This window comes from Vigna unguiculata, chromosome 5 (assembly GCF_004118075.2).
Source record: "Vigna unguiculata cultivar IT97K-499-35 chromosome 5, ASM411807v1, whole genome shotgun sequence".
Classification (NCBI taxonomy): domain Eukaryota; kingdom Viridiplantae; phylum Streptophyta; class Magnoliopsida; order Fabales; family Fabaceae; genus Vigna; species Vigna unguiculata.
Genome location: NC_040283.1, coordinates 17,357,286 through 17,369,002, shown reverse-complemented (window position 1 = coordinate 17,369,002; position 11,717 = coordinate 17,357,286). Strand labels below are relative to the sequence as shown.

At 31.9% G+C, this 11,717-nt stretch overlaps 1 protein-coding gene across 1 annotated transcript; it reads right to left on the bottom strand.

Moving 5' to 3' along the window:
• Positions 1-1,744: 1,744 nt before the first annotated feature.
• LOC114183805 (fimbrin-2-like) lies at positions 1,745-8,684 on the bottom strand. The gene is made up of 14 exons (XM_028070950.1): positions 8,312-8,684; positions 7,983-8,153; positions 7,129-7,370; positions 6,871-7,042; positions 6,272-6,310; positions 6,001-6,069; positions 5,806-5,922; positions 5,184-5,395; positions 4,350-4,505; positions 3,863-4,062; positions 3,537-3,694; positions 2,936-3,032; positions 2,296-2,387; positions 1,745-1,993 (listed from the first exon to the last, which is right to left on the bottom strand). The coding sequence occupies exons 1-14, from the start codon at positions 8,396-8,398 to the stop codon at positions 1,808-1,810; spliced, it is 1,998 nt and encodes a 665-aa protein (XP_027926751.1). The 5' UTR covers positions 8,399-8,684; the 3' UTR covers positions 1,745-1,807.
• Between the last annotated feature and the right edge of the window lie 3,033 nt (positions 8,685-11,717).

Below are 11,717 nucleotides of genomic sequence, written 5' to 3'. Positions count from 1 at the left end.
TTCCTTTTGATTTTTATTCAAGTACCATTAGGGTTGATATGCTCATTCCCCTTAGACCTCGATTGGGAGACTTATGTTCTTACCACAAACCCAATAGTCTCATATTGTTTAGAAGCGAAGGTCTAATGTAATTTAAATATCCTTTTCTCATTCCATCTATCGAGGCACCTTTTAAGGACAAAACTGTGACGAATCTACGTTCCAAAGCGGATAATACCTCAGATATATGGTAATTGACAATGATTCTATCATTAGACTTGGGATCGAAATATTTTACATATTATTTATTTAGGAAAGATTTGATCTGAATTTTGCTTCCGCTTGTTTATCTGTTAATTTTGTTTTCTTTCCAACACTTTCAATTCTATCATTTCAATTCTATCATTTGTATTAGAGTCAAGGTCATAAATTTAATTAAATAATTATTAAAAGGAAAATTGTTTTGAGTTGTACAATTATCACACCGAAAGAGTTTAATAACATATAGTGGACCTACTTACAAAAATCTCCAAAGTAGTTCTATAACTCCGTACAAACCCATTTTATAAAACTAACTCTCTTTTTCAAAGAACACCAGGTAAAAGTTTTGATTTAAAAATATGGTAATACCTAATGCAAACATATGATAATATAAAAAGTTAAAAAGCATCTAGGAGAATGTGAGAAATAATATTGTGAAAATTGGACGAAATTTAAGAAAAAAAAGTGTCCTTTGTAGTTATTACTTTTTTTTTCTTTATGGAAAATTCTAAAAGAAAATAAAATATAGCGTAAAGTTTTTGACTAACCAATATAATGTTTTACTATGCATCCTTCTTAGAATAAGTATATTCGTAAGACCACCCATAAAGCTCGTAATTCGCTACAAAACTCATCAAAATGGATTTATTTTAAGCAAGCACACATATGTCCTACATATATTAAAGGTTTAGGATGTTGGTCAAACAATAAAATCAAAAACTAAAAATATCATTTTAAAAAGTGTAAAATTTCACCTTTTTTTAAAATCTAACCATGATTTTCGAAATAAAAAAAAAATTTAAATGGTAAAGTAGTTTGCATTTAAATCACATAAAAATATTTTTTATATCACTTTTACGTAATCTATAATTTTATGCTTAATAAAAGTATGATATCATCACTAAACAACTATTTAACGACAAAAAGTACCTAAATTTCATACTATTTTTTAAGAGTACTATTTTTGTTTAGCTTACGCATTTTATTTATTAGCATTAGATTGTAAAAAGAGTTCATTAGCGCTCTCACAACCCGCAGATAAATCCATTTAACTCGAGAACGGATTCAAAATTTTAAGGACCATCATTAGGGTTCTCATATATAAAAAGCTATTAACTGTTTAAATTTTTTCCTAATACCTTGAGAATTGTTTTGTCCTTCAAATTATCATATTTAATTACTATTTTTTTTTTCATAAAACTTTTTCCAATTACTCAAATTATGTCATGAATTCGATGAATTCTTAAAACTTATTCTTTGCATAAATTTAAAATACTCATTTTTGTTTTATTCACTTGCCGGTCGGGATCGTGATATCAATGAAATTACTGTATATTTTACTTCTAGTATAAAATAAATTTAATATTGTATAGCCATCTTAGCTCAGCCGGTAGAGTGCATGGCTTTTAACATGTGGTCGTGGGTTCGATTCCCACAGACGGCGAATGTTGATTATTTTGCTTAAAGTCTTTTTTCTTAACCTTATGAAAAAAGGCTGATGAAATTTGGTATTGAAATCATTAATTATTTATATATTGATGAAAACAAAAACTTTCACAAGTCATATTTACATGCTTCCATTCTCTTCTGCTGAAGAGTCAGAAGCAGAATCATCCAGTGTTGAATTTGATGTAGTCTCCAATTGGCTCCCACTCTCACTGTCTGAACCCCCTACTGTTCTTTCTTCAAGAGGGTGTTTCAAGAACCAATACATTATGCTAGCTGTTAGAGTAAGGATCATCTTTTGATTCACCTGCAAAATACCATTCAAGAGTTGGTACAAAAAAACACCAACACAATTGCAGCCACATTAGACACATCCATAATATCCATGGTTGTGTCAAAATCTTGCAATTTACAACTTTTGAGCATTGTTTGCCTTAAACAAGTATTTTTCCAAACATGCACTAAAACTGATGTTTCAGGCAATTTAGTAGAAAGTGAATGTTTGCTAAATGTTTTGCAGTCAGTGACAAAAACCTCAATATGAATGCTTGTTAAATGTTTTGAACTCAATGACAAAAACCTCAACATGAATATTTGCTAAATGCTTACCTCAGTGATGTCTTCAGGAAGCAAGAATATTGAACATCCAAGCTTTCTTGCAATACTGATAATGTAGGTGGCATTCATCATTTTCTCCTGATCTGCACCATTTATAAACCAGATTAACGCAAATCTTCTCCTGGTACCAAATTTATGTCCATTTCATGCAACACCATTATGCAAGTGAAGAACATAACTTTTGTAGTTCACTTTTTGTAGCAGGAATGAGATAACTTCAGCTTGAGAGAATATCATGATAGTTTGGAATTAATGCATATAAAATATATAAAGTCATAATCAACACATTCGCAATAAAAATGGATTATTGAATATGCCATTTGTCAGATGTTAATGATTATAAATGGCCCAATACATGATTTTCTTACACTCTACAACCAAAGTAGGACAGACAGGTTTACATGAAAAATGAAAAACTATGCGGCCTTAATGATGTTATTAGAATAGAAAAATCCAATGAAATGAGTGATGTTACAGTTTTCAAGCAAAGGCATTAATGACCATAACGAATCCAAAATTCTAGATGGAACACAATTATTGTAGTACACATCACATGTGCTTCATCACAGAAGGTTATTTAGAAAACATGCATGCAAGCCAAACATTATTAAAGAGTAAAAAGAAAACATACCAGTTATTCCTTTTGTTACAAGACCCCAATTTACAGCTCTAGGTTGCACAGAACTAAGAAGCTCAAGGAAAAAAATTCCATCTGTTACACTCTTGTCCTGCAATTTGATTAATTATAACAATTAACGAACCTAATTCGGTAAAAGTCTATTCTCTGAATATATTATACAAATTATTTATCCAAAAAGCACCATGCAACACTAACCAAATACACCTAAATATGTATCAAGAAAAGAGATAAATTAGTTCAGGAAAATTACTATACTTTTCCATGTTCCATATAACAAAAATCACCCTTAGAAGCAAACATAATTACATAGCCAATCTAGCTTTTGATTACTGATATATCCTAGTAAAATATAGTGAAATTGGGATCTTTCTTGAGCAGGAGTATAATGTACATGTATATCAGAAGGGTACAAAATGAAATGTTGTCATGCAAAACTACAGTATCTCTTTATTCAGCAAGCACTAGAGGAAAGCCAACAAAACTATCAAATATTACAAACAAAATAAACCGGTGAACACGATAGAGTCAGTCGTTTGCAGTAGAACGACATACATACACACAGATACATATATATATATAAATCCAAAAGTACCTTGAAACTATTCATTCGGCTTTGACTTCCTGAACTGCTGACTCTGCTGTTTGCCCATCTCAGAATATCAACATCAGTTATTTCCTTCCCATGAGAGTGAAATCTCAAGTTTTTTAGGAGTTGAAGGATGTTGTATCGCATCAACTGCCACAAATATGCTGAAGACAAAATCAACCATGTTTGGTTAAATAGTGTTAGCATCCTCTAACATCAGATGAAAAGTTTTATAGAAGGGATACAGAAACAATGAATTGATGGTTGACACATTTTCAGTTCATCAATTGACTCAAACCCAGCAAGAGAACATAGTTTTCAGGCCAACATACCTAGTATTAATTTTTTATAGCCCTGCACAATGTCATTCCCAGCAATATTTACCAGGGAAAATTTAAGTTGTTTCCCTATTTTCACAACTTGATTGCAGTTCTCTACTTTTTTGAATGGCAACTTAATAGGTGGCTTATTAGCAATCTTCCAATTCACTATCCCTGGTGACACTTTGTCAAGAGTCTCCAGGAGTACCCACCTGTAAACAAGTACAACACATTCAGAAGATGTAAATCTCATATGAAAACAATGTAAACTACTGTCAAATCAAACAAAGAATCTTGTCACACAATTCCTAAATGTCAGAATTATTTAAACATGCATTGCCATTATTTGAATGATTATAACATTCTTATGGTGAGAAATTTGAAAAGTGAAAAATTATTGAACCAATATAACAGTTTTCGATTCCACGAACAAGATTAACAAGACCGGTTCATATTCCACACCATTTATAAGAGATATAGTGAAAATAAGATATTCCACCCGTTTCTAACATCCTCAAAGACATTGTTGATGTATGTTGAATTTCCAAGGCTATTGATCCAGAGGCGAAATGCTCTCTCTTCTCTAGAGTCTTGGGTGTCATCTAACAAGTTTTCAAGGAGAGAACTCTGTTTTGTCTGAGTTGATAGTCCATTCCTGTAAGAGTGAAATTGAGTTTGCTTGCATATATTTCTCAAACCCCAAAATGTAAATTTGCTTACTTTTTATTGGAGATGTAATAGAATCATACATAGGTTAATGAAATCATATTCAAAGCCAATAAAAGAAAACTAAACAGCCAAATGAAGATTTAGGTGTTCAAAATTGTACATCTATTTACACCTATTCAAATAACTCGAATAAGTAAATTTCAAAATGTAGCTAATGGGTGACACATAATTAAAATGACCGTTGTTTATTCAGGCACAAATCATCATACACTGGAGAATAACCAATACGGAAATTTCTTGCAGGAAGAACATCAGATAAAATGAAACAGAAGAAAATAGAAGTGTGTGGCCCCCAGAAATATGGTGAAAGTGAGTTCAACAAAGAAGGATTCATCGGGAACATACTCCGTCACAGAATAAAATAGGTTGTTAATTTTACTCAAGGCTGATAGCTGTTTCTGAAGGCTACAAGTTAGGGTCTCACCACAAAGTCAAGAATAAGAATAAAAAGGTACCGCAGTTATATTAATAAATCACTTCAATAAAACAATCCTTTACCAAATCCTAAAATAAAACTCCATTTCATGTCTTATCTATTACCAACAACTCAAAAATGAAATAATTTGAACAAACAATATGTGCTCAATAGAAAGATCATTATCACCTGTGTTGAAAAATATGTGCAACAAAAGCAAGGTTAAGATTTGGGGAACCTTCCACTATATCTCTTGCTGTTATGTATCGCTTACAACCCATCTTATCAGCATGTTCAAGAACTAATTTTGCTCGTTCGTAAGGATTTTTGACAGCCAATGTGGATGGATTAGTGTATTCAGGTGCAAGAACATTTAGAAGGTGAGCATAAGCTTCTGCATCCTGTAGTGTCAGAACCATACATGTTAAAAAAAGTCTATCTTCATGAACTTTGCTCAAAAAAGTTTTGTTATAATTTATAGTTCATACTGACCAATGATTTCCTGCATGAAAAGTAGAAAAAGTGTACAAAGAATCTTGCAAGAAATGTGTTTTACTCAAAATTCCTCATGACATAATTCACTTTATTGATCCTTAAGATTTAAGCTACTTATCTCCTATTTTTCATCAGATGAAAAAGATTTCAATCAACTGCAGCTCATTAATACTAACACTAATAGAAGTTCCAACTTCATAAAGTAAATCTAATCAACAAATTATTATTCCAGAGGCTGCTCATATGAACAAAACACATATTAACATCATATACAACATAGCATAGCAACATTTATGTTTCAAAAGTACTCAATTACCCTAACATCAGAGGAGAAGTTCATGACTATCTTCTTGTAACTTGATTTCTTCAAATGGAAATTCATCCACCTTAACAAAATCTTTTCTGGTGCCAGACTCATCAACTCTTCCATACCCTATTATTTCAGAAATTTGAAGGTAACAAATACAACAATGATGAAAAGTATGAAAAGATGATGAAATCAAGTATTTACCTCACTATCACTGACCAACTCCACAAGCTGAGGTGTTTTCTTTAGGTTCAGATCCGCCAATAGTTGTATCTAATTTAGCAACCACCATTAGGAATGTCAAAAGTTTTTCCTTGAAAAATTTAATATGCAGCATGCAGTATCTACCAATTTCATTGATACCAAAACAAGAATGCATAATTAGATAAAAAAAAATGAAGATCTATTCATATAAGGTAATAATTTTAGCAATCTAAACAAAACAATTCTGAACTTCACATTAATTACCATTTACCTTAATAATCTGTGAAATTAATCCAAGCACCAGATGACGCTGAAATTAAAACAAAACAAATAAGATACCAACCCACAAATTGAAAAAAGAAAATAAAATACAATCTCAATAGCAGAATGGTGGAGGAGTAATTTCTACACGATCAATACAGGCTTAAATGAGAAAAATGAATTAAAAGAAAGATACTCTGATAAAATGGGCTAACAAGTCCTATAACAATGTTAAGAGAAATCATTGAAAAACATCTAACTCTAATAAAAAAAGTACAATCCACTTCAGTGCTCATGATTTGAACAAGTGTTTTATATGAACCTGAGCAAGGAATAGAAAGGCATAACATGGATCTACTGTTTCTTAGAGTATCACAGTGAAATACAATATCTTAAATATGAAGAAACCTAGTAACATTACCTTGCAAGATCCACATCCTAAGTCTAATATAATAATTAATTCTGAGATTCATTATCACAGTGATTCTCCAGTTGCTGAGAAATAAAAAGGCTTTAATGCAAAGTCCGCATAGCATTGTTTTGAAAATATAGTACATGCCAAAGAAAAACCCCTTTCATGAGCAAAAATTAGAAAGCACTCAAACATACCCTTCCTTCAATGAAGTCTTGAGTTCCAATGTTGACTACTGTACATCCAATTGCTTTAGCAGAGTTCAGGCAAAGCGTGTGGTTTTCATTTCTTTCCCATGGATTAAGTAATCTTTTTGTATTGATTGCCCTTTCATCAATGGTCCGTGGAACAGCCACATTAATCAGCTTACTGCAACAGATGTAATTCTTATTAAAGGATGAAAAAACTGGGTTATATAGAGCAACGAAAGAAGATAAACAATAAATGCATAGTACCAAAGAAGAACACCATCTTTTGCTATTTCAAACAGGTCATTGGTTGAAGAATCAATAGGAAGGCATTTCTTGAGGAATTCATCTCCCGCAAGATAGTTATTTATATGTGCAACATATGATGCCTTCTCAGATTCACTTATTGTGTGAAGCAATGTGGTTGTTGCAGCCTTGAGGAACGCTGATGAGTTTTTTGCATTACTCCCCGTCCTAGAACTTGCAAAAGTTTGCAGTTTTAAGTAAACCTGTCATCATTATAGCACCATTATTAAAATCACTCAAATTAACTTTGATTTGGACACAACTACGGAAACTGTTTCACTTTTTAAAAGGTGAACCAGTTCCAAGTTTAATCCCCCCGTATGATGTTTACTTACTAAAGCAACTGAAATTCTCCCAAAATACAGTTATACATCAAAACAATTCTGATTAAATTCTCCAAGTTTCTGGGAAATGCTGATTAAATTTTGATTTCTAAGTACATCTCTTTTTCTTTCTGTACCAAAAGCTTTATATAGATCTTTTGGATCAAAGGTTCAAACAACATGGAAAATGGAAAATATTACTTTTTCTCTCTTTCTTGTCTATGTTTCCTCTTGAATTAAATACAAAGAAAAGCCTCATTCAGTCAACCACTTCAGCTGTTATCATGTCACCTTTTATAGTTCTAGAGCAAAGAAAAATACCAGATAACACTAATTTCATTTCTCATATTGAAATTGAGTAGATGTGAAGATCAGAATAGATCAGGAAAATAAATCACTACTAGGAAGGAAAATGGGTGATGTGTGAAAAAGTACAAGGATCCAGTATCCTTAAAAAGCTGATGCTTGAAAGGATGAGATGATAAAGCTCACCTTGAGAAACAATTCAAAATCAACCTCTTCATTTGTGTTCTGATACAAATCCTGTATATAAGAAGCTCTCTCTTCTTCACTGAGATTCTCTCCCACAAGCTTCAACCTTGACATCTTGGAAGCCAAGTCCCCAACCGTAAGCCTTCCACTCTCCCTCCTCATGCTCACGAACTGCACCAACCATTAAAAAAAACACAACCCACCACCCCAATTGCACTAACAACATCAAATTCCAGTTTTTCAAGGAAAACAACATGAAATACTCAAAAAGGTTTCTTAAGAAACACGATTAACCTCCTTGCAAACCAAACGAACCCTGATGAACTTACTTGGGATTTCAAGCTGCGAAGCTCCACCTGGGTGAACTGGTTCTGAAGCCATGGATCTGAAACAAGAATACCCCAGTGACCTGACATATCTGTAGCTATAAATTACGATTGAAGTCTGTTTCTTGCACCAAATGCAGAATGAATAGAGAGAGAAAAAAAAACAAACACAAAGCTTGTGTTTCTGGTTTTCTCTAACAAGTTGCTTTCTCACAAACACACTCTCTCTCTTGAGTTTATAAAAAGTAGAAAAGGGTTGGAGAGTGTCACAGAAGGAGGAGTTGGAAGAAGGCCAACACTTTGGGACAGAGAAGAGCTGTCACAGTTCAAAGTTGCTATGGTGGGAGAGAGAGAAAAAGAAAGAGAATTCAAATTATTAGACAGAAAAATGAATGTCACATTATCTAAGTCCCTAGTTCCTTAAAAACTTTTGATTGGGACCCTTATGTTGCCGTTAAAAGAAATTTTTTTCAAAAACTTTTATCAGAATCCTTTATAGTATTCAAAGATTTAGTACGATAGAGTTATTATACTAGACATGTAATTAACTTGGGTTCTGACCGATAAAGTTTTCCTTCCAAGGTATATCTTTATGTGGGTTAATATATTATAATCTTTAACAAGGGTTTTTCAAAGCCAAGTGGACTTACTTCATTATGCCAACGGTTTGTTTTAAACTCTAGTTTAAATACGTTTTAAACTTACGTCAAATTTCAAATTTTATGTTTATTTTAATCTCTGGATTGTTTTCATTGTTCATAATTAATAAGAACTAAAATTGGACAACAAAATCAAAAAGAAAAAAAAACTCAAAATCTGAAATTTGATATAAAAAAATCTTTAGTTCTAAATTTTATTATTGATAATTGAAATAACAGTTGAAGCAAAGTTGTATTCAATGTAATTAAGTTCGGATGTCAGCTTTTTGTCCAAGTTTTAAAGAGTTAGAGTTTTAGATGTAATAATATATTATGGAAGTTTTTTCTTTCTTTTTTTTTTAACTTTTTACCTTAACGGGACAAGCATTTCAACCGAATTTGTTTTAACGATTTTTAGTATTAAAAGGCAATCATTTATCACTAATTTTATTTAATATAACAAACATTTTTAGATAATAAATTTTCATTAATGACTATAATTATAGTGACAGTGGATACTACATACATTGATAATGGTAGTAGAATATTTGGACTGTATCTTAAGTTTTACACTAAATATTAGATTGATTGTTTTAAGAGGTATAATAGTTGAAGCGAAAAAGAAATTACAATGTTTAGGTTTAAGTATATATAGTTGGGGGTGATTCAAAGAAAAAGGATTTTGATTCTCTGCATATTTTTTTATATTGGTCTTCTGTTATATCTTCAAAATATACTAATGATCATTAATTTTAAAATTTTAAAATATATTAAAATTATCTTTAAATTATCCAAATAATATGTTTTAAATGTTTAGTAGAGGACAACATAACAAAATTCATAGAGAAACCAGACTTAAGTAAAAAGAGAGAAAAAATATTTATTATTATTTCACCTATAAATAAATATATAATATAGTCTAATTTTAAAGTTTTAATGCTTATTACAATGTAAATGACATTCAAAAATTCTATAATTTTAGAAACTAATGCGTATATTTAACATACTGTCTAGTTGAAGAGTTTAAAAAATAATTAGTATTATTTCAAAGTATTCATATCCAACACTCGTTCCATAAACATCTGGTGCATATTATTATGTTGCCTTTCTTGATTGTTTCTCCAAGTATACGTGGTTTTATTTACTTACAACATACTTTCAAATATATGTTGTGTTTAAATACTTCCATCTTTATGTTGAAAAGCAAACTGGTTTTAAACTTCAAAACATCCAAACTGATAATGCAAAAGAAATTTTGGCTTTACATTCCTATCTTACTTAAAATGGTATTCATCACAAGTTAACATGCCCCCATACTCATGAGCAAAATGGTAGCATTGAACGAAAGCATCGTCATGTTGTTGATACAAGTTTGTTCATGATTGCTTCTACTTCACTACCTATATAATTTTGGGGTGAAGCATTCATAACAGTCGTAACCATTATCAACATCTTACCCACTCTTGTTCTTGACACCAATCACCATGTGAAGTTTTGTTTAAAGTTACACCATCCTATCACATGTTGCGCATTTTTTGTTGTGCTTATTATCCATTACTCTGCCCTTATAATAAAAATAAGCTTGCTTTTCGATCATCTTTATGCTTATTCCTTGGATACAACTCCCAACATCGAGGTTACATCTATTTTTCTCCATCTGGTCGCACTTATATTTCATGTCATGTTATCTTTAATGAGAATCTTTTTCCTTATGGTTTATCATCTAACCTATTTGATTCTTCTACAACATCACCTATATCTTCTTCTCTTCCATAACCTCCTTTAATCATACTAGTGAAAGATTCTTCATCATCTAATTTCACTGACACACAACCTTTATAAGATCTCCTTTCCAAATTTCTTCCCCACCTTCCCCTTTATCAAATACTCCTCATTTATCTTTACCTTCATCATCCTCGTTGTCTGTCCCACACCCTCCTTTAGATAACTCTCTTTCACCCTTTCCACCCAATATTCATCATATGACTACACGATCAAAAGCTAGTATTTTCAAACCAAGGTGTACACTACTACTTCATCCATTTTATCTAAACCAACCTCTATAAAAGATGCTCTTGCAAACCCTGAATGGTTACATGCCATGCAAAAAGAGTATGAGGCTCTCCTTGCTAACAATACATGGACTCTCATTTCCCTTCCGCCTAGTGCAACAATAGGTTATAAATAGGGTTTTAAAACTAAACTTAGCATTGATGGTTCTTTTCAAAGCTGCAAAGCCCACCTCGTCGCAAAAGGATTTCATCAAACAGAAGGCCTTGACTATCATGAAACATTCAACCCAATTGTGAAGCTAGCCACCGTTGTCCTTACTGTGGCTCTTTCATTTCGTTGGCCCATTCACTAAATAAACATAAATAATGCCTTTCTATATGGTGATCTCTCAGAACAAGTTTATATGCAACAACCTCCAGGGTTCATTCAAGGTGATGATTCTCTTGTTTGTCGTCTTTCTATTTATGGCTTGAAGCAAGCTCCCCGTGCCTGATTTCAAAAGTTAAGTAACACTCTTTTCTCTCTTAGGTTCCTTCAAACCAAAAGTGACCCTTTGTTATTCACTTTATTTTCTTCCTCTCACATTATTTTTATACTCATTTACATTGATGACATTATCATCATGGGTTATTCTTCACAAGCGATTTCAACAATTATCTCCTCTTTATGATAACACTTTACTTTAAAAGACTTGGGAAGACTACACTATTTTCTTGGTCTTCAAGTCTCATGGATTGTTGAAGGCCATCTTCATTTGA